The sequence below is a fragment of the Crocodylus siamensis genome, chromosome 6, assembly GCF_052110815.1.
Source record: "Crocodylus siamensis isolate JL-2025a chromosome 6, ASM5211081v1, whole genome shotgun sequence".
NCBI classification, from domain to species: Eukaryota; Metazoa; Chordata; order Crocodylia; family Crocodylidae; genus Crocodylus; species Crocodylus siamensis.
In genome coordinates, this window is record NC_143400.1 from 94,608,766 (window position 1) to 94,630,994 (window position 22,229).

Here is a 22,229-nt window from a genome sequence, read left to right on the forward strand (position 1 = left end):
GAAGCTAGCCCCAGTTCCATCTCTGCCTTGGCCTTCCTAACTACCCCCCTACATCGCTGAGCAACTACAGAATAGTTCTCCCTGGTGATGACCCCTTCTTTCCATTGGGCGTAAGCCTCCTTTTTAGCAAGGAGACATTCCGGGATGCTTTTGGTGAGCCACGGAGGCTTGTGTGCTCTCCTGCTCCCTTTGATCCTTGTTGGGATTACCTTCCTTTGGGCTTGGAGGATCGTCTCCTTAAGGAGCAACCACTCTCCTTGGACACCTGGCTCCCCTCCCCTCTGGACCCTCTCCATGTTGTCCACATCCCTCCCGAAGTGCGGCGCCCAGAACTGGACACAGTACTCCAGCTGCGGCCTGACCAGTGCTGCACAGAGGGGGAGGGTCACCTCCCTGGACCTGCTTCAGATGCATCTGTGCATCCCCACACTGCCGGCCCATGTTCATCTTGGGATCAGTGATGACTCCAAGATCCTTTTCGGCCTTTGCGCTGACGAGAAGGGAGTTCCCCAGCCTGTAGGTATGGTCCTGGTTCTTCCTTCCCTGGTGCATCACCTTGCACTTATCGATGTTGAATCCCATCCTATTCTCGTCCGCCCACCCTTGTAACCTGTCTAGGTCCAATTGCAGCCTATTCCTCCCTTCTTGCATGCCCTCCAGCCACCTCCTCTGGGTTACAAAGAGCTCATCAGCTATTTACAATGAAAGCATTTTTTTTTTAAATGCCATTATTTCCACCTCATCTTTGCTTCTCTTATTTCGTACTGTTTGAATGGCTGTAGGACGCTGCTGGCTGCCCCCTGGGTGAGTTTGTGTGGGACACTAAGAGGAAATGTAGAGCCACGATTCGGTCCGTGCAAGGTTTTGTACCTGCTGCTGCGTTGTTGGGGTTCGTGCCTGGCTGGCCCCTTTGAGAACGGAATTGGTCAGGGTGGGTTTTTTACCTTCCTCTAGTGGGGGGGAAGTGGCCCTCTACCTGGGATCTCTTGAACGTATATTAACACCCTTTCATAGAAACAGGATGTTGGCTGCTATAGTTCCCCTGCGACAGCTTTGGGTGTGATGTGTGTGCTGTGTCAGGGTTGACGGTAGTTTTACTAAGAGGTTTGATGATGGGTTTGTCTGGGATGGTTTGGATAGGGATGATCCTGCCTCAGCAGGGGGTTGGACTAGGTGATCTATGGAGATCCCTTCCGGCCCTACTTCTCTATATGATATTCTCTCTCTCTCCTCCTGCTTTAAAATTCAATGATCCTCAGTGTGGAGGCTTTATGAGCTCTTGGTGAGACCATTTGATCCCAGCAGTCTTTCCTGCCCACATGCTGGGGCTGGACCCAGTGATCTGTAAGGTCCCTTCAAGCCCTTAATAACTATGAAACTATGAATGTCTGGCTCAGGTGGTGGTGTTTAGTGGTTAGGGCAGGGGTCAGGACCTGTGGGATTCATTCCCAGATCTTCTGCTAGTTTTCTGTGTGAACACAGACCAGTTATGATACTGCCCTGTGCCCATACAGCCCCATTCTTACCAGGGAGGGATGCTCTTTCCTGGTTTACCTGGGGCAGCCAGGGGCTCTGTGTGCAAGGAGCAGGACTGTCTGGGACAGGCCTGTTCCTGGGGTGTGCACAGAGGGAGTTCACCATGTTAGTTGGGCATCAAGCAGAGGGCACAGCAGGGTGGCACCTTAGACTAGCTGGCCCAGAGAGGTGAGGCTTTCCACCTACTTCATTAGATGCTAGGGTTGGCCTGGCAGCCTGCCCTCCCTTCTGCCTTGCCAGTATGGACCCACAGCAAGAACACAACTTGCTGGTGTGAGGGCTGGAGAGCTGCTCCTGAGGTTTGCACTGAAACATTCGAGCCCTGCTGAGCCTAGCAGTCTGTTGGGAGATGTGGGTAAGGCAGGCCAGCCAGTGGCCCACGCAGGAGGGCATGTGACTGGCATCTTATCTGTCTGCCTTTAGACTCCCCCATCCAAACAGCCAGGTGCCCATCTACCCCTGGGCCAGCTGGGGTGGCCCTTGGAGTGAGCCTCCAGTACCATAACAGAACATCTTGCTCGCTCAGCTGTGATAGCCCCTGTCCTTTCCCTTGTACTGAGTGATATGTCCAAGGCACGTGATCATTGAGTTGAAACAAAAAAATGCCTCTGGAATAACCAGAGACAGCTGTGAGCTCCTCTCACTGGGTCTACAGAGGCCCTTTCTGAACAGGCTAGGCTGCTGGGTGGCATGCAGACTGCAATCCATATATAGTGTTGGCATTTAAGGGAGAGCAAGTGTGCTAATGCTGCACAGTGAAATCTCTCAGCCTTGGCATTCATCACAATACTGGCAGAAGCATGCTGGAGTGGTCCCCTCCCAGCCTGAAGTTTGGGTGGTCTCAGTGGCCCACAGCAGGACACTCATGAATAAAGTGGGCAAACATTGAACCTCAGGTGGGGGTACTTTGGCAGTGTGCATGGGACACTCGTGTCTTGCAGGCTTCTAGGATTCCTGCCTAAATATTTCAGCTTCACAAAGGTTTTGTGGGGGCAACGATGCTGCTGTTGGCCTCCTAAACCTTGTTTGCTGCATGACTAGGGAACTCACTGGCTCTGTTTCCTTCTGCCCATGTAGGAAGGAGCATTGGAAACTTCTGGGCAACTTGAAGACAACAGTGGAGGGTTTGGTGTCCACCAACAACCCGAATGTCTGGTCCAAGTATGGCGGCTTGGAGCGACTGTGCAGAGACATGCATAGCATCCTCTTCCATGGGCTCATCCATGATAAGGTAAGGCGCTGTGTGTGCTGCTCTGTGGCATTGAACCTCCGGTGGCTGCTCTCACAAGTGGCACCTTCTTGAGGGCGTTTGTTTCTCAGTGATACATGGCAGACTCAGTTCTTTTCCCAGTATTGGGGTAACCCACCAAGTGGGGGAGCAGCTGTGTTTTCCCTGAAACAACTGGCAAAGGGTGGTGGTAGTGTAGTAATAATAATAATAATAATTATTATTATAATAATTAATGTTGAGGTGGTTGTGGCTAAAGCTTTAATGAAGATTAGGTTGTTTGTAGTTGTATCTAAATTGATAGGGGTGACCCTAAGTTTGCCCTCACACCCGTATCTTCTGACCATCCATCCTGGTAGCAGTCCTGCCTGACCTTGTGAGCTCTGCTGAGTTTCTGGGTCTCAAGTCTACCCCATCCCTCCTTTCCAGTGTGCTTTGAACTTGCCTAGGCAAGCAGGGCTGGTACACAGGGAGTCAGCCAGCAGCAGTCCCACAATACCCTGTTTTTGACACAGCTTTCCTTCACACCACTTCCTTTCTACTGCCCAGGAAGAAAGACAAGTTTTCGGCAGACTGATTCGTAGAGGGACTCCAAAGGGATGCTGGGGCACATGGTAGTGCTGTGTTCAGGAAAGAAACACAGGGTGGATGGCTTTGGTTTAGGCACCAAGGTACAATATAGAAGAGAGGGACAGTTCTGGTGCTTGAGGTTGCTCAAACTCAGCTCTAAATATCAGTGTACACCTATTCATTGTGACTAGAGCAAAGGAGGGAGGTCCCCAGGTCCACCACTGATTTGTAGGTCCCTCCTTTGCGGGCCTCAGTTTTTCTCTTTGATAATACTGCCCTGCTCATCAGGGGATTGTGTGGCTTCATGTTTGTGAAATGCAGTGAACTCCTTGGGTGGGGGAAAAGAATTGGGGTTAACGCAGGAAGCCAGTGAGGTAGGGAATGGTTTTGTCCTAACAGCTCCATTGCAACCGGGAAAACTTTGTGCTTTAGAGCCCTGTGAGGGTTGACCCACTTGCCATTCACCTCCTCCCTCATATCATTTCATGCCACATTAACTAAGTATCAGTGACTTTTGGGGAAGTTGTCCCCACCCAGCCCCTTGTTCCCTCCTCCTGGATCCTGCAGTGACACCACAGTACTGCATCAGCTCAGTGATGAAGTGTCTTGGAGAAGTTCTTGGCTGGGACTGGTGGGAGCAACCCCAGGCCTCAATATTCTGGATTTTTAGAAGGTAATGGAGTCCAAGGCCCAAATCCAGGCTTTGTATAAACTCATTATCTTTTTTTCTTCCCACTAATTCTCCCTGTTGTTGTCCATTCACACCCATTCCCCTTGCTGCTGAAAGCAGATCTCTTCTGCACCTCTGAAGATTCCTTGTTTGAGGATTTCTCCCTTTCTTCCAGCCATGGGTCTTTACACTCCAGATCCAGACCCTTTGGAGCCTGTTTCTTTAAAGCCGGGGTGTCAAAAATACAGCCCACAGGCTGGATCTGGCCCTCGGGACTGCAGTTTTGGTGGTGAGATAAGCAGCAGCTGCTGAGGTTCTGGGAGTTGCAGCAATTAATGTTACTGCTGCTTGTCCCAGTACCAAATTCCAGCCAGTGGGCCAGATGACATGGCTCTGAAGGCTGGATCCAGCCTGCTGGCTGTGTCTTTGATGCCCCTGTTTTAAAGAAACAGGCTTCAAAGGTATCCTTGTACTTACTGCGTGACAGCAGTTTGGATAACCAAGCCCTGTCAACACAGGCTAGTGCTCCTTACCAAGGCTCTTTGCGGAGTTTAGACCTTGGACCTGTAAAGTGCAAATTTTGCCCCTCTCCTTTTTTTCTATGCAGAGAAAGCTGTTCCTATCTGTGTTTTTAATTAGAAGTGTCAGGCCTTGACTCCGCCACTGGAGGACTGTGTGGAGGATTGGAGAACTGGCATAACTGTGACCTCACAAATGACTGACTCTGCAGTTGTGGGAGGGGATGCCCCACTCCTCACGACTTTATTCTTTATTAAAGCTTCATGCAGGCTCACAGCAAGTGCTTTTGGGTGAGGCTTTTCCTGGGAACAATTTAATATTGTCCCCATCTGCCATTTCTCCCCAGTAAAGAAATGTTTCTCCATAGACGCGTGAAAGAATTGGAGGGTTTGGGGTGTCTCTGCCATTAAGTGGCTTTTATTTTATGTGTCATGAGAAGTATCACTCCGGGTTTGGGGATTCCCAACCAAAGCCTCCCAAAACCGGGGGAGAAAAGAATTGACATCCAAGATATTTGAGTATGAAAACACCTGAGTTAAGGAGAAGCTTCTTAGTTAATGCTGAGGTTGTTTGTACCTGCTAAAGCAGCAGAAAAAGGTACGAGTCTAGCATTGCCTGCCCCAAAGACAAACTTGTTGGACTGCCAGCTGTGTGGTAGGGCTACCGTGGCACAAGAGCTACAGTCTGTGCTGCTTGTTTGCCAGGATATTTCTGCTTTGCCCTCTGTCCCCTCTCCAGTGCGACTCCTCTCCACACTGCCGTGTCAACAGAAAGCAAGGCTGTTGTCAGGAAGCAGAGAGGTGGTAATTAGGAGTTTGTGAGACTTTGAACTTGGCAAAGCTTCCAAAGCTATCGGAGGTGGCAACAGCACAGCCCAACATGGGGTGCAAGGAGGAGCTAGTCTGAAACCTCCCGTGCCTTCAGTTGTGAAAACATGGGGGGCCTCTGCTGCTGAGAAATCAGACCTGCTAGCTCCCTTCCCAGCTTGAGATCCTGTAGGTATGTGGGAACCGCCAGCAACACCACGCTGGTTAGTTCAGACCCCTGAGCCTCACCTGTGGAGCTGATCTGGTGAACAAGAGATTGGCTAATGGTAGGCATAGCCATGGCACTTGGGGAGCATTATTTATTTGGGAACAGTTAAAGGGGAAGAGAGGTCTTGAATTTGCAGTGCAGCAGGACATGCAGCTGGTGTGAGGCTTATTTCCCTGCTGGTAATTAAAAGGCAGTATCTCATGAAGTGAACTTGGATTCATGAAAATACATACTTTCTCTGTATAACCTTATTTAGTTAGTCCCTAAAGGTGCAACTGTTCCCTGCCTTCTGACTGAAAGCTGGGTCATCTACTGTTAGCCACAGTCCTGTTGTATGTGGATAGGATGCTGTCCCTCTAAGATGTGGGTGTCCACTTGCATCCAGCCCTGGCTCCCAGCTCTGGAGGCAGTGTGAGGCTTGGAGCCTGCATGAAATAGCTGGACTGGGACAGGGGGTTGAGGCCTGTATTTCCATTTAGTCTTCTCTGCCCTGTGCCTGAGCCCTGAAACTGAGAGGGAGCTAGGGAGGGATACACATTCAGGAAAGATTTCCCTGTTCTACCCCCGACCCCTAGCCCACATCTTCCAGCTGTGGGCAGTGCTGCCCTCCTCTGACGGGCTGAAACGTGGTCAAATCCCTGCTCCTGGGCTGGAGAGACCTGTGGAGGGAGAGACCTTGGCACCATATAGGCCACTGAGGCTTGCCCAGCACTGGCCGTGTGCCCCTTCCCCGGTCCTGCCCTGCTGTGCTGGGCTCTGACCTGTCAGGGCTTGGGCTGGGGTTTGTTTGCTTCATTTTCCTGGGGCTAAAGGTCAAGTGTTATCTAGTTCCTGGCTGAGCTTGCTGCTCCCTGCATCTGGGCCTGCATTAACGGGCAGGCATTAACCTCTTCATTGCACATCTGTCCTCCACCTCATCTGTACACTGCTTCTTCTGCTCACTGAACCTCAGGGTGCTGGAGGTACATCCTGCAGGTGCTGTGCTCTCAGCCTGCTGAGCTCCCAGTTGGGCCTTTGTATGTAGGAGATCCCTTTGCAATAGCCTCTGTCTTGCTCATAGTCACTCTTTTTCTTTCCTCCTTGCAAAGCTCCTGGCTCATTTGCTTTTTCTTCCTATTTATTTTTGTCTGTGTGCACGGAGTTCTGCAGTTGCTCCCTCTGCCTGTCAGCCAAGGCGCTTGGTCCTGTGGCATGTATGGGGGCATCCTCTGTTGATCTCATCCTGGCATAGGAGCCAGGGCTGTGTTGTCCCAGTCAGGCTGAGACATAAGATCAGAGGCGTGCCACCTGTCCATTCGCCCCAGCTGCTGCAGAAGCCTGGAGGGGAAGTGTCTTTGAACAAGCTGATCCCCACTTCCCCTGCAGCAGCAGCAGCAGCAGCAGCTGGCTTGCAGAGGGGCCCTGGAGCAGGCCCCTGGGAAATGCAGCTCCCCTGCCCTCCTGCTCCTTTCCCAGTAGCTGGAGTGGTGTGGTGCGGAGTCTAACAGCGCCTCTCCCGGCAGGTGTACTGCAGGCAGCAGGATTACTGGCAGTTCGTGAAGGACATCCGCTGGCTGAGCCCCAACTTTGCTCATCACGTGGAGGAGGTGAGGTGCAGAGGGCTGGAGGGCACAGCTGGCTGGGAGGCCTCCAGCCCGTGGCTTTGCACAGGGGAGGGAATGTGAGAGTGGCACGATGACCTTGGCCTGGGTGCCCTGCAGCGGGGGACCTGGTTTTCTCTGAGCATCCCTCTCTCCCAGCTTGGACAGACTCGGGGCAGAAGAACGCAGCACTCTGCTGCAAGCCCTTATCTTCTATAACTGTTGTGGGGCTTTGGCTGCATGGGGTACATTTTCCTTACAGGCTGTGCCCTGGAAAAGATTGTGGGGTCAAACCCACCAGAGCAGAGGGGAGATGGGTCCAGGAGACATGAGTCGCTGGTCTCCAGTTCCTTGTGGCCATGCCCCCATGTGGGCCCTCATGCCCATCACTGCTGCACCGGGTCCTTTTACCCTCCCCCTTTGCACTGTGCAGCCCTGAGGCAGAAGCAGGCAGTGAAAGTCAGAGGAGGGAAGGAGAGCCCAGAGACTCTGGCAGCTGTTGCAGGAGCACCTTGTGCCAGTTGGACAGCCCTGATTTGAGGGGCCATCCATAGAATTGGAGGCTGGAAGGGACCTCATCCAGTCCAGACCCCTGCATGGAGGCCACGTGTGCTGTTTCTAACTCATCCCACTCAGCCTTTGCTTGAAACCCTCCAGTGAAGGAGATGCCACCGCTCCCCTAAGCAGCTTCTTGGGTTGCCCTCCTGCCTTGAGGGGGAGAGCTTCTTTTTTGAGATTTAATCTATATCTCTCTGTGTTGCTGCGGTTTCAATGTCTTGCCCTGTGTCCTACTCTCTGCCCCAAGGGAGAACAGCTCTTCTTCCCCTTCTTGATACCTACCACTCTGCTGTTCTCTTTGAGGCCATGCTCATGACATGGCTGATATGCAGAGCTCTTATGGAGGAAGGGTCTCATGGAGAGTTCAGGGGAGCAGCAGGGCAGAGCTTCCAGGTGGAAGCAGGACTGTTGTACAGGGCCTTGCTCTGTGGTCTGGAGCCCTGGTTCAGTTCCAAGTGTGTCAGCCAAGAAGCAGGCAGTTCACTCAAGCTTAGCTCAGATTCTGGCGACTGAGCAGGCCTGGCCCTGGTTTCCCTGGTCCCCTGGGTGCACATGGTGGGACAATGCAGTGGAAGCCTCCCAACCTTGACAGGGTAAGCCAAGGACTTTAGCCTCCCAAGCAGGTTGCAGCCTGTTGGCCTTTGTGCCACAAGTCTCCACCAGTGCTGCTGCTTCCATTGTGAGCATGCCGGCTTGGCCAGCTACTGTGCTCCACCAGAACTGAGCAGAGAGGCAGAGTGCTGCCAGACCAGGGCTGTGCTTCCCAGGCAGTGAGTGGGCTTGGGGCATCTCTAGGGGCTGTTCTGGCCCTGGAAGAAGGATGGTGTTGGCATGCAGCTCTTGGGAGGCTGCAGCTTCTATGTCCCCTGACTCACCCATGGCCTCTGTTCCAGTTCATCAACCTGCGTGAAGATGACCTGCAAAACGCCGACAGCCTCAGCGACCAGGCCCCAGCGAAGCGGTGGCTGCAGCGCAGCCTGCAGTTCCACTGCCTCTCCGCCCAGTTGAAGCCTCTGCTGGGGAACAGGCAGTACATCAGAAAATTTTACAAAGGTAACTCCCACCAGCCCCAGGCAGACAGTTGTCTTTCCTCCCTGGGGAGGGCTGGACCTGCCAGGATGGCTTGGGGTGCCTGGGGGTGGGTCAGGGAAGGGGATTCCACTGTGGCATTTGATTGAAAAATGCTGGTGCAACAAAACTAGTGCCCTCCTTTGGAAGGGGCCCAACTCTGACTTGAACATATGCAAAACCTTTCCGTAAACTTGTTTTGACCTCAAAAGCAGTTTTTTCGGTTCAAAATGCAAGTTGGTTTAGAGTAAGAAACAGAAGGCCAAGATGGAAGCAGAAGCTTTGCTGGGTTCTGGGGAGTATTTGCCTTTTGATTTTTTTGCAGTACAGAAAACACATTGACTTGTGGTGTAGGCTAGGAAATCTTGTAGTGTGAACCCACAGCTGCTGCAGGCCGGGTCCCCCCAAACAGGAACAAAGAGCTTTTGTTGTAAAGCAAGAGTCTGGAAAGGGGAAATCGTGGTTTGGGTTTGGCTGCTGTGTATGATGCACAGCAGTCTCCAGGGCCCTTTGTCTGTTCAGTCCTTCTTGGCAGCTGGGCTCTCTGAAGTCTGTGGGGTGTTTGCCACTGCCTTGGTTAGAGCCTCCTGAGTTCTCTGATGAACCCAACACCCCCAGCCTTGCTTTTACTTCCTGTGTGGAGAGGAGCCATTGTCTCTTGCTAGTACGTACTGGAGCAGCCCTGCTGCAGAGTTCACAGAAAATGATGGCTGGAAGAGACCTCAGGGGGTCACATCTAGTCCAACTCCCTGCTCAAAGCAGGACCAGCCCCAGCTACATCATCACAGCCAAGGCTTTGCCTACCTGGGTCGTCAGAAGCTCCAAGGATGGAAACACCACCCCCTCTCTAGGTATCATGTTTCTGTGCTTCACCACCCTCCTAGGGAGAGAGCTTTTTCTAACTTTCAACCTCGACTTCCCTTGCTGCAACTTGAGCCCATTGCTCCTGGTCCTGTCGTCTGCCCCCACTGAGACCAGTCCAATTCCTTCCTCTTTGTAGCCCCCCTGAAGGGAGGTGAAGGCTGCTATTCAGTCCCCCCTTGGTCATCTCTTCTGCAGACTAAATCAGCCCAGTTCCCTCAACCTCTCCTCACCAGTCCTGTCCCCACACCCCTCCAGCCATTTTTGTTGCTCTCCTCTGGACTCTCTCCAACTTGTCCACATCCTTTCTGTAGTGGGGGGCCCAAAACTGTCCACTGTAACCCTCAGGTCCTTTTCTGCAGAGCTGCTGCCTAGCCAGTTGACCCCCAGCCTGTCCTGGTGCAGGGGATTGTTCCCTCCTAAGTGCAGTACTCTGTACTTGTTCTTGTTGAACTGCATGAGATTCCTTTTGGCCCAGTCCTACAATTTGCCTAGGTCACTTTGAATCCTAGCCCTACCCTCCAGCATATCTACTCCTCCCCCCAGGCCAGCTCGTTGTCATTTGCAAGCTTGCTGAGGTTGCCCTGCATCCCATCTTCCAAATTGGTGACGAAGACATTGAACAAAACCAGCCCCAGGACTGATCTCTGGGACACTCCACTTGATACCGGCTGCCAACTAGACATAGAGACATTGACTACTACCTTCTGAGTCTGCTCCAGCCAGTTTCCTGTCCACCTTACAGTCCCTTCATCTAGCTTGTACTTCCTTAGCTTGCCTGGGAGAATGTTGTGGGAGACCATATCAAAAGCCTTGCTAAAATCAAGGTACACCACATCCGGTCTCCCTGCATCCCCAGAGCCAGTCACCTTGTCGTAAAGATAATCAGATTGGTTAGGCATGATTTGCCCTTGGTGAATCTATGCTGATTGGTACTTCAGCCTTTTCTGCATCCTCTGTGACAAGCTTGCCTCCCCCATTCAGTAAGGGACCCACGCTTTTCCTCATCTTCCTTTTGCTACCAACATACTTGTAGAAACTTGTCTTGTTACCCTTCACATCACTTGCTAGCTGTAACTCCAGTTGTGCTTTGGCCTTCCTGACTTCATCCCTGCATGCCTGAGCAGTGCTCTTATACTCCTCTGTAGTTGTTTGTCCAGGTTTTTACTTCTTATAAGCTTCCTTTTTGTGATTTAGTTTACTGAAGAGTTCCCTGCTAAACCAAGCTGGTCTTCTGCCACACTTGCTAGTCTTCCTGCACATCAGGATGGTTTATTCCTGCACTCTCAGTAAGGCTTCTTTCAAGTACAGCTAGCTTTCCTGGACTCCTCTCCCCCTCTGACCAGCTTCCCAGGGGATCCTGCCCATGAGTTCCTCCAGCGAGTTGAAGTCTGCTTTTCTGAAGTCCAGGGTCCTTACTCTGCTGCTCTCCAGCCTTCCTGTCCTCAGAATCCTGAACTCTATCATCTCACGCTTGCTGCTGCCCTAGTTGCCATCCATTATACTACATTCCCCAACAATTCTTCCCCGTTTGTGAGCAGCAGGTCAAGAAGAGCACAGCCCCTAGTTGGCTGCTTCAGTACTTGCACCAGGAAGTTGTCCCCTGCTGTACCCAAGAGTAGGTCTTCCTTTCCGGATCCCAGAGGATTCTGTGCGGAAGTGTGAAAACTGGGACCCCTTGTAAGCTTGGCTGCAGAGGGGCTTGGGCAGTAGTTCTCCATGTTGAGAGAGAGCAGGCGGTGACAGCCTGAGGATGGACCAAGGGATTATCCCCACGCTCTAAAAATTGTGCCCATTGCAAACTCCTGTCCCCAGGGGGTGGTACAAGTGTCATGAGTCCCACTGGGTTGACCTCTCCTATTTCCCTGCAGACACTGCCTTCCTGCTGAGCGAGGCCCACGTCACAGCCATGTTACAGTGCCTTGAGGCTGTGGAACAAAACAACCCCCGGCTCCTGGCTCAGATCGACACGTCCATGGTGAGCTGGGTCCTTTCTCCACCTGCCTGTTCTGCCCCATAACACTGCTGCACTGTGGCCACGTGCATAATGCCCATTCAGCACCCGTGGAGCTCTATAAAGACAGACCTTTCCTTTAGGCTTAAACCTTTGAGAGAAACAGACTGGGTAGGGGCTGGCCAGGTAGCTGCCTGGGACGATGAAGGTGGGCTGCGGAGGAATGAAAGTGGATGCTCAGGGCTGGTTCCCAAAATCAGAATGGGATGAGTTGTGGCAGGAGAGGCCTGGGCATTATTCCCACCTCTATGACCTTGTGTTGGTCACCTCATCTCTCTCACTTTCCCCCTTGGCCCTCTCCCTGTTCTGCACAGAGGTCCCCAGCTGAAACTGCAGATGACTTTCTGAGCATGGCCGAGCCCTCGCTGTGTGCATGTCAGTCCTGGTGCCAGCCCAGCAAGGGCCCGCGGGGACCTGCTCTCCCGCTCCCCGCCCACCCGTGTGTCCGCAGCACTGAAGGACCCAAGTGCTGTTTTCCTAGGGCACTGCGCTGCCAGGGCACTGTGCTGGGAGAGCCTAGTCATTTCCAGACTGGAGCCTGCTGTTGCATTGAGAACAATAATCCGCTTCCCTTTGCTGCTGTGGCTTCTCCCAACCCCCTCCCCACAGCTAAACAGCCATGGCTGGGTCCTGCCTGGCACAAGGTGCAGCCACATTAGAGTGCGTTCCTCTACCTCTGATCTCGCAGAGAAGTGATTGCTGCTGGGCTGTGTTAACTCTGCTGCGCCTCTTCAGTTTGCCAGGAAGGGTGAAGCCCCACTGCAGGCGACCAAGAGCCAGAGCCTGACAGCACTTCCTGGGTCTGTGCCAGTCATCCCCTCAGACTACCCCTCACATCGGTACTTTGGGTCCTTCTCCAGCCTGCACCAGCCAGCTGCCACAGGCACCTCGGGTAAGCAGAGCCTAGCAGCCAGCTCCCTCAGCATGGGGGAGGCTAACAGTGGGGGCTTCAGGTGGGGCTGGGTTGCAAAGTGCCAGCTCTAGTTAGAGCTCCTGACTCTGACCCTGTGGCCTTACAGTTGTGTGCGATGAGGCTGCCTGAACAAGCTTCCTATAAAACAACCTCTTCCCCCAGCTTAGCCCTTCCCAGCTTCCCTGCAGTGCCCTCAAGGCTAAATGTTCAGGTGTTATATATGAGGCCTTGGTATGAACTAGACTGAGCCTCAGCCTCCAGCTGTCCAGGGAGGCTCGCGAATCCTGAGGTGTACAGGGAATGTGTCAGATCCCTTCCTTTCACCTGCTTGGACTGGATTGGCCTGTGTTCGATGAGAATCACAGAGAAGTGAGGCTGGAAGGGAGCTCTAGAGGTCACAACTAGTCTAACCCCTGTCTGAGGCAGGGTCAGCCCTGTCCAAAATATCTCAGACAAATTCATTGTCTAAACTCTGCATAAAACTACCATCAATTCCGACATGTCACCCCCTCTCTCCACCTCTTCCAGACAGGAGAGTGGCGAGCTTCTCGGTGGGAAGCAGTACTAGCCAGCCTCCAGAGAGCTCACTGCATGACTTGCCCTCCTTGCTGCTGCACGACCAATCCCCTCTGGGCCTGCCTGGCCCCCTTCCCAGCCTCAGCACTCCCTCCTCCAAGGACTTGTCCTCTCCGGCCAGTGAGATGAGCGCCAGCACTACAACTGGCCAAAGCGAGGACGCCTGGGTGGGCAACCAGGATGACCAGCAGAGCGATGCCAACGACGGGCCAGAGTACCTGGCCATCGGGAACCTGGGGCGCCGGGGCCGGGCAGCCAGCAGCCAGAGCAGCTCAAGCAGCAGCAAGAGCAGCAGCTCTCCCCTCTTCTCATCCAGCAGCTCTCAGAAGCCGGAGTCAGTGTGTTCCTTCGGGGAGCAGGGGCCCAGCAGTTGCACCAGGGCCATGGGCATCCTGCGCAGGTCCAGCTTCTCGGAGGGGCAGACGGCAGCCACGCAGGGGATCCCCAAGAAGAGTCACGCACGCTCTCAGTCGGATACCAACGTGGCCTCAGGGAGAGCTCATGGTAAGGCTGGGACCAGGGGAGTGGGTGGGGGCAGCATTGTGCATGAGATGGAGTCTGGGGAGAGGTCTCATGCACAGGAGAGTGACTGGGTTTTACAGGGTGGTCCCAGAGGGTACCAGCAGTCAGTGTTTGCCTATGTGCAGGGGCATCAGCACTTGTTAATTAGTGAATGACACCCCCTTGCAATGTCCTCGCACAGTGGGGACCTGAGGGGGGCCTGGTGCTGTGCAATGCAAGGGAGGGAAAGCATGCACTGTGGCAGCTGGGCCTGGCCTCTGCACTGTATATACCCAGAGATGGAGCTGCCTCCTGCCTGCCCCCTCCTCAGCCAAGCTCTGAGCTCTACTCCTGGAAGTCCCTGCCATGCTCTGCAGCCAGGCTTCACATGGCCAGCAGATATTGAGTTGGTGTGGTCCCCTGGGGCTCCACCGCAGGCTGGCACTGCTTTGGAGCTCCCCAGGGCCCTTCTGCCCTCTTTCTGGGGTCTTGTCTGCCCAGCAGCTCTGGGTGTCCATCTCAGAGTGCCAGAGGCCCTATCACTGGGCCTTCCTTCATTAGACTTGAAGACAGTCTGGGTCTTTTTGAACTGTCTGTTCCGAGTTTTGCAGGTGAGTGCCAGGCCTGTGGACCTCCTGGAGGTGGGCATCAGGCCTGCTGCCAGGTGGACACCATGGTGCTGCCTTCCAGCAGGAGCAGCAGCCCCCAAGTAACCTATGTGTGTCTGTTTTCTCTCCTCCCCTCACACTCTCTCTTTGCTGCCTGCCCAGGAGGCCTCAGGGATATCACCATTATTATAGAAGACCCAGTAGCAGGTTTGGGAGCCGGTGTCCCCAGCCCCCCTCACGTCAGCCATCATTATATTGCATTCAGGACTTCCATTAATGCACTGATGTCCATCCCAGCATCTCCATTCCCCAGTCCCTCATGGTGCATGGAGGGTCACCCAGGGTCATGCATGTGACCTGTGTGAGGATCCCCGCTTGGTTTGGGAGGGGGTGCCGGACTGGACCAAGAACGTGCTCTGTTCCCGTGCATGGTGCTTTGCTGCCTTTACTGGTGAGGTGTGGGCTGCCTTCCTTCCCCTTTGGGAAAGCAGGAAGCCTCACCACATCTTTTGAACCATGCTGGGCTACAGGGAAGGGCTGGCTTATATGTCACGTTCACCCCCTTGCCTGGTGGAGCTCAGGTTTACAGAGCTGGGAGCAGCGTCTGCCCACGAGGCAGCATGCTTGGCCTACAGCTATGGTGTAATGCTCAGAGAATGACGTGGGGAGTTGGGACTCTGGGGTTCAATTCCAGGTCTTGCTGCTTCTGCGCTTCATGAGGCAGTGTGACCCAACTTCTATAGGGGCCAAAGTGCTCACCGCTGGATATCACTGGGGTTCAGTGCCTCAGCCTCAGCCGGGCAAGGCTGTGCAGGACCCCTTAGAGCAGTCTGGAGGTGCCCAAGACAGGTGCAGCAGCTGCTCCCCACAGGTCCATTGCTGCACTCGCTGTCCGTGTAGCCAGCAGATTAAGATGCTTGACTTCCAGGGCTCTTGCCAGCGCTGTTTGCCACTGCACAGCCCTGCCGCTGGTCCTAGTGGCTGGTACCTCCCCACTATTGGGAGATCAGCTGTGCTGGGCCTGGAGGCTGTCTTCGTGTCAGTGCTCTGGGGTAGGCGAGTCCTTGTAGCCTCTTGCTCCTCATGTGTGATGCCTGTGGGTGCTGGGCACTGGAGCTGAGCAGTGGAACGCTTATTACTGAGCTGTTGTCATGGGGCTCTCAGCTCAGACCCTGCCCAAACTGCCCGACAGCTGTTTTATGGCCTGCAGAAAGTGAATTCACCTGGCTCCAGATCCTGGAGGCCAGAGCCCAGCCCCCGGCAGCAGCCTAGGATGTCCCTGAGCTCTGGAGGTGAGGCAGTTATTCCTCCAGATGAGGCTTGCCCTGTCCTGCTTGTGCTGGCCCAGGCCCCACCACTCACCAGGACTGCAGGGCTGAGACCTAGCGCTGGCCTCTTCATTCAGCAGAGGACACGTCCTCTCCCTGTTGTGCTCCCTGCTGCCGACATGCACTTCTTCCCGGTAGAGGGGCTGAGCAGAGCGGTATGAGCCAATTGAGTTTGCCCCCCGTTCCCGATGCCTGGTGCAACTGCATGTTCCACCTGCACCTTCCTCTCCACCCACCTTTTTCTTCCTCACTTCCTCCCACAGCTTCCCTTGCATGTTTGGTCTTCACGTCCCTTTCAGCAATAGCCCAGGGCTTCATCCTGCTGGGGTCATGCCTCAAGGCACTTGGTCTTAGCATCATCCCATCATACCGTTGTTTCAGGCTTACAGGCACCAGCCCTGTTTGCCTCTGATGACATTGGCTGGGGCAGCCCCTCCCCTAGTCCTGCCCAGCGAGGCTGTGACTGCCGTCCCGGGCAGATGGAGGGCAGGGTGCTGGGAGCCGCATGTTGGGTCACCTCTGCGTCCTGTAGGCATTGGTATCTGAGCCTGTAGGTCATTGCTGCTGCAGCACTGGGAGCTTCTGTGTGCAGGAAAGCTGCTTCCCCACAGCTAGAGCCGTCAAGGGGAGGAGGTTAGAGAGTACACCCTTCTCCGCACCTCGTCTTCCGTGTATGCTGGAACCGCAGAGCCCTGTGATCCCCCATGTTTAGCCCCCTGCCTTCCTGGAGGGGGAATTGAGTGCCTGGAACCCTGCGCAAAGCACCCAGACCATACGTCAAGCTCTTGCAATCCTGAGCCTTGCTGCCAAGGGGAGCAGGGGCTCTTTCTAACTCTGTGCCCTTCCCCCTCATTGCTATAGCTAATAGGACAGACAAGCTGTGCTGCAGCCAGGCTCTTCCGTTCTGCCCGCTTGTCCCTTTCCTGCTTCCCCATTGCTGTTGGGAGAAACCACCCTCGGAGACCAGCCCAGGCAAGCTATCCCCTGCTCATGGCCTGCCCCTTCCTGGCACTGACCCTCCTGCTTTGCACTCAGGTCATCCCCTTCCTCACTGGACACCAGCTGGCTTGACCCTGTCCTGTCCCCCTTCAGTTCCTGTCTGTTCTCTGGTATCTGACTCGTTCCATCCCATGTCATGCACGGGGTTGGGGTTTGGGGTTGGGCCAGCCCCGCAGGGCTACTGACCTGCCATGGTGTTTTCTCTCTTCCTCTCTCAGAATCGCATGGAGACATATCGCGAGTGCGAGGCCCCTTGTGCTGCTCTCCCCAGGGCAGTGATGTGAGCACGCCAAGCTCCCTGTACATGGAGCATGGTGAGTATGGCTGGGGCAGAGAGCAGCTGAAGGAACCCCTATCCAGGAGGGTTTGTCTGGCTCTCGTAGGTGTTTGCAGGAGGACTTTGAACCTGCCAGGATGATTGATTCCCATTTGCACCTGTGCTTCCTAAGAGCAGCAGTTCCCCTGAAAATGCATTGCCCTACCCTGTACTCAGATAATCCTTCCTATAACATCAGCAGCCACGTGGGTACATTAGGGCATCTGCCTGTTGCTACTAATAGGCATTGACTTGGGGGGAGTTGCTTGCTTATGTATCTCTGGCCTGGCTGCCCTTGTACCATGTTGGCAGGCATGGGAAGGAGGGAGTTCCTTACCACTAATTACAGCAGTGCCTAGAGCCCAAATGTCATCGCCTCACTTCCCTGGATGTTGTGCAGAGCGGGGTGCACAGCTGCCCCAAAGACTTAACCATTGCAATGACTGGGGGTGGGGGGGAAGTGTGTTCCACAATTGTTGCTTTCCCCATAAGAGTAACAGCTGTGGGGAGGGCTGGGGTTTGTGCCCAAGGAAGATGAGAGGTTGCAAGGCAGAGCTTTAGGGCTTCCCCTGAGCAGAAGCCATTGGGGATCAGGCGGGGCTGTGATGAGGATGGGGATTGCCTGTGGTGGCAGCAGGGTTTGTGGCATCTTGCTACTCTGGAGTTGATTGTGGTGAGAAGTTGGCTGCTAGACGACATAGGATGCAGCTCTGACTTTGTCTGTTGATTCATGTATGTTTTGAGACAGCCAGGCTGGTACAAACAGGGGCATGGCATCCATGCATGGGCTCCTCTGGACTTCCCAGCACTGGGTTTCCCAGCTGCTCCCGTCCCACATACCGGTCTCTCGCCTTTCCAGACACCAGCCAGTACTTGAGCTCGGGAGAAGGGATGTTCCGAAGACCCTCGCAGGGGCAGTCCCTCATCAGCTACCTGTCAGAGCAGGACTTTGGCAGCTGTGCGGACCTGGAGAAGGTAGGGGCTGGCCAGGGCACTGCGGGGGTTGTGGTCTTGGATGCTGGGCCAGGACCCTCAGCGCCGCTGGCCAGCAGCTGGAAGGGGCAGCCTGTGTAAGTGCCACGGTGCTGCCCTGGAGCTGTGCACCGGCTTTGCTTGGCTGCTGCCTCACTGGAAGTTGCCCTGTAGCATCCCCCAGCCAGGAGCTGCCAGTACCACCACCGAGTCTCCCTTAGGCATGTGTGCTGGGCCTGACTTGCCAGGTCCAGTCCCTTGTTTGTGCCTCTTGCCCTGCCTTGTCTTAGGGTGGAATCTTACCATTCTGCCACTTAGTATTTGCCCCTTGTCCAGGGGCCCTACCGGGCCTGACTGGCCTCCAGGCACTTGTGATCAGTGATGATGACTCCATAGTCATCAAGTTGAAACCATAGTGCTTCTCTCATATGTGGTGCTTGGAGCAAAGCATAGGAGAGGAAGACTGTAGAACATGCATCTCTTCACTGAAATCTCACCCTTCTGGCACCTTGAGAAGGCCCTGCAGCCTCGGATCACCTTCTGGGCCTAGGAGAATCTGCCTGGATTTCCCTCATGACCCTTGGGAGAGCTGTTTAGATCCCTGCCAGGACTCTGCTCTCCAGGCTGTTCGCTTCAGCTTCAGCAGGCTCGTGTCCTCCTGGCCCTGCCTATGCCATAGTCATGGAGGAGACGGAAATGCAGATGTCAGGGTTATGGCAACATGTCTTAATACTGAAGTTCAGGTTGATGGACTGTCTGGAGCCAGCCCTCTTCCTGTTGGGGGTGTCCTATCTGGTTCTCTAGTGAGAAGCACTTAAGTATTCCTACCAGAAGCGGAGATCCAACATGTAGGATACACCCTGTGCCTGAGATGCACCAGGCTAAGGAAGGTTTAGATGTTCCTGTGGCCTGATGGGAGGTGCAGTAGGAAGGGAAGTTGTCCATAATGTGGTCCACCCAGCACCGCCTCTGTTGGTTGCTGGCTCTCTGTTGCCGAGTGCAAGCTGCAGGGCTGTCTGGTACTAGGAGCCGCTAAGGGTGTGACCTTTACCCCCAGGAAAATGCTCACTTCAGCATCTCAGAGTCGCTGATTGCAGCTATTGAGCTGATGAAATGCAACATGCTGAGCCAGCAGCTGGAAGAGGAGGAGGAGGAGAGCGACAAGGAGATCCAGGAGCTCAAGCAGAAGATCCGCATCCGACGCCAGCAAATCCGCACCAAACATCTGCTCCCTGGCTACCGGGAAATGGGCTCTGATGGTGAGTGCTGCTTGCTGGATGTGACTTGTCACCCAGCAGGTGAGAGCAAGGCTCATTCCCTGTGTGTTAACTCCCTCCTCAAGGTCCATGTGCTCCGAATGGGAGACTCTAGTATGATGGCTCCATGTGCATTCATAATACACCCCCTCCCCACTAGAGATAGCAGGATGTAGCTTAACACTCTTCCCACATGTACCCCAATACTCAGCCCAGCTACATCACAGCTCCTCCTACCCTTTTAGTTCTTGCTGCTGCTTTTAAATAGCCTCCACTGACTTCGTGGCCCCATCTCAATGCACCTCCTGTGGTGGGATCTGCCTTCCAGGTTTCATGGCTGCAGACAGTGGGTCCCAGTTCAGCTCTCATGACTCCATGCGGCTCTCGGACTCGGGCTCTGCAGAGGAAGTTGAGGAGTATGAGATACAAGGTAAGAGAGGGTGGCTGCACCCCACAGCAGGGTGGGCTGGGGTGGGGGTAGCGCTGCACTGCTGTCAGTGGGGCTGTGCCTGCAAGGGGCATGCCTTGCCTTGGCTGATGGCCATGAACTAGGTGTTGAGTTGGAATCCCAGGTGCCTTCCAAAACCGGAGTGACGCCTTAGCAGCCCTTGACCTGTGCACATAGAAGGGTTGAGTGATTTGCCTGTGGGACCCTTCATATAGTCCAAACAACCCTTTAGTTCACTACTCCTAGCAGGTCCCCTTGATGGGGAGTGGTCAGGCCAAGGGACTGGGTTGTTTGCCTGTGTAGTTGGACTGTCCCTACCAGCAGTCCTTATCTCCTCATAGCCAGGTGTGCTGGACTCTGTTCAAACCCTGGCTTCCCAGCTGCAGTCAGGTGTTAGTCTGGGGCTGGGGGCTCTGAATCCTCAGTTCGTACCCAGTGGGGTGGTGGGATGACCTCCACAGTAAGTGCCCCTTGTTCAGCAGCAATTCCCACTGGCTGACTATAAAGGGGCACTAACGAAGAAACCGCTGCCCTGTCTTCCACCAGGCTGGACTGGGGCTTTCTGCAGTCTCTGTGATAAATGTCCCTCAGTCTTCCTATTCCTCTGTCCTTGGCTGCTGACAGCACTGGCCCTAGGTTGGGTCCTGGCAGGCTAGAGGCTGGGGTTGGTTGTGAATATTGAGGCAGGGGCCTGCATCCTGTCCTGGGCGTCCCCTCAGTCCCCGCTCGCTTGCTCTCATGTTGATGCCCTTTCTCCCCGGCCTGGCCAAGCACTGAAGCGACCTGTTTTGTCATCACCGTGTCATGCAGATGGTAGCGATGGATCTAACCTGATTCAAATGTCCAAGAACGGGCTCTCGGTGTCAATGGCTTCCCTATTCTCAGGTAGTACCCGAGAGTGCTCCCCGCAGCTGCATGTGTGTGTGTGTCTGTGTTCACCTGTCCGTGTGCATCGCCCAGGCGTGTCAGGGGGTTGCAGGGAGTAGAGGGGCCTTAGGGGACTTGAGTGGGCACCTGAGTTTATGCTGCCTTGGCAGGCTTCAGGCTGGATGCTGACCCCTGGCTAAACCCCTGGAGCCCAGCTCTGTCCACTCCCCGTGAGCTCACTGCTCTGCGCATGCCATCTGGTTTCTCACCAGCCTCACTCCAGGGTTTCCCAGAGCTTGCACATCTGGAAGCCACAATTGTCATCTGATGGCTGGAGGGAAAGGATCGGAGGTGAATCCAGTGAGGGGCAGATCGGTGGGAAGCTACAGCAAGGGCCTGAACAGCTTTGCCCCCATGGCGCTTGGTGTGGCTCATCCAGCAGCAGCACTAGAGGCAGGTTCCACCTGTCAGGGCTGAGAGCAGGGGCATGGTGGCCTTCATGCTGAGGCCATGCGAGGTGCCTCCCTTGGAGGTGAGACCAAGGGGTGGTTCCCTGCCCTACTTCAGCAATGGTGGCCTCAAACCAGACACCAGCAGTGCCTACGCAATGCTGTTCCACAGTGGTCAGGGGTTTCCAGGCTTCTCTGGAGCCATTGGAAGCCTTTGCTGCCTGCTTCTCAGGGGGGCTTTGCTCAGCCCCGCAGTGACAGCGGTGCTGTCACCTGTATTTTGGTGGGCAGCTGCCACTGAGAGCAGCTCTGAGCCCTTCCCAGCTGGCTGCAGCCATGTCTGCGCTCGGGTGTGGGGCATTCCCTGGGTGTGCCAACGCAGCTCTGCTGCCTGTAGCATCAGGGAGCCACCAGGGAAGCAGACTTCAAAGTATTTTGATCACTGGTTTTGTGCCTCATTTGATGCCCAGATGCCAAGGTGACGGGCAGCTTGAGATCCATCAGGCCAGTCTAGGATGAGACCTGTCAGACGGGCTGCACTGGTGTCGGCTCTGGGCAGGAGCTGATGCCCTACAGGGAATGTCCCCTGAGGCCTGGGGAAGTCCATCATTGTTTCCCCCTGGGAAGGCTTGCGGGGATGATGCCACCTGTGGGCAACGTGGAGCTGAATGCCCTGGCTCTGAGATGTCTGATCCAGAGCACTGGTATGGGGTGGTGCTGACTGTGCTGCTGGCTGGCTGTGGCACGTCCGGGAGGGGTGAGTCTTGTAGCTACAGTGCCCAGTGCTCTGAGGACAGCCCCAGGTCTGAAGCAAATTCAGGTCTGCGGATCGGGGTCAGTGGGATGAGGTGGTGTGGTCTGAACAGGAGCCTGGGGACACCTGGATTCCACCTCAGCTCTGAGGACCGTGGCTCACATTGCTGTGCCTTGGCTTTGCTCTCAGGTAGCAGGGCTGTGGGGCCCTGCAGGGTGGGAGGACATCACCAGTCTCAACGTGCACACTGTGCTCAGCACAAAGGAGCTGAGCTCCCTGGTGGGTGAGGGAGCCCGTTTGCTGGGGCAACCTGTGAGCACAGCATCTTCTGCCCTCTGGCCTCCCGGTGTAGCACAGGCTGAGGTTTGGAGGGGAAGGTGTTTTTGGTGGGAGAGGGTCTGGAGCAGTCTGGGGTGCTGGGGAGGTGCCAGCGGCTTCTGACGAGGAGCAATGTGGTGTTGGGGGCAGAGGCCCAGTGTAGTATGTGCCCGGCTGGTGTGGGCTGTCAGTGCCAGGACTCTTGTTTGCATGGGAAGCCAGAAGTGCCCAAGGAGGCTGCATGGAGAGCATCTGTGCTGGAGGGAGGTCCGAGTCCCTCAGAGA

The 22,229-nt window shown here is 54.8% G+C and overlaps 1 protein-coding gene across 5 annotated transcripts in view; it reads left to right on the forward strand.

Annotated features, from left to right (window-relative positions):
• RUBCN (rubicon autophagy regulator) overlaps positions 1-22,229 on the forward strand; it is a 55,352-nt gene that overhangs the window by 16,085 nt on the left and 17,038 nt on the right. For 3 of the 5 annotated variants that reach the window (XM_090050699.1, XM_090050703.1, XM_090050702.1), the window contains exons 2-12: positions 2,614-2,767; positions 7,061-7,144; positions 8,590-8,749; positions 11,497-11,603; positions 12,375-12,531; positions 13,081-13,632; positions 16,783-16,878; positions 17,740-17,855; positions 18,910-19,111; positions 19,437-19,538; positions 20,367-20,441. In XM_090050699.1, coding sequence (XP_089906825.1) covers positions 2,614-2,767; positions 7,061-7,144; positions 8,590-8,749; positions 11,497-11,603; positions 12,375-12,531; positions 13,081-13,632; positions 16,783-16,878; positions 17,740-17,855; positions 18,910-19,111; positions 19,437-19,538; positions 20,367-20,441 — 1,805 coding nt within the window. Of the gene's footprint in view, positions 1-2,613; positions 2,768-7,060; positions 7,145-8,589; positions 8,750-11,496; positions 11,604-12,374; positions 12,532-13,080; positions 13,633-14,036; positions 14,040-16,426; positions 16,538-16,782; positions 16,879-17,739; positions 17,856-18,909; positions 19,112-19,436; positions 19,539-20,366; positions 20,442-22,229 lie in introns of all 5 variants that reach the window. The other 2 variants (XM_090050704.1, XM_090050701.1) reach the window with 2 other exon arrangements.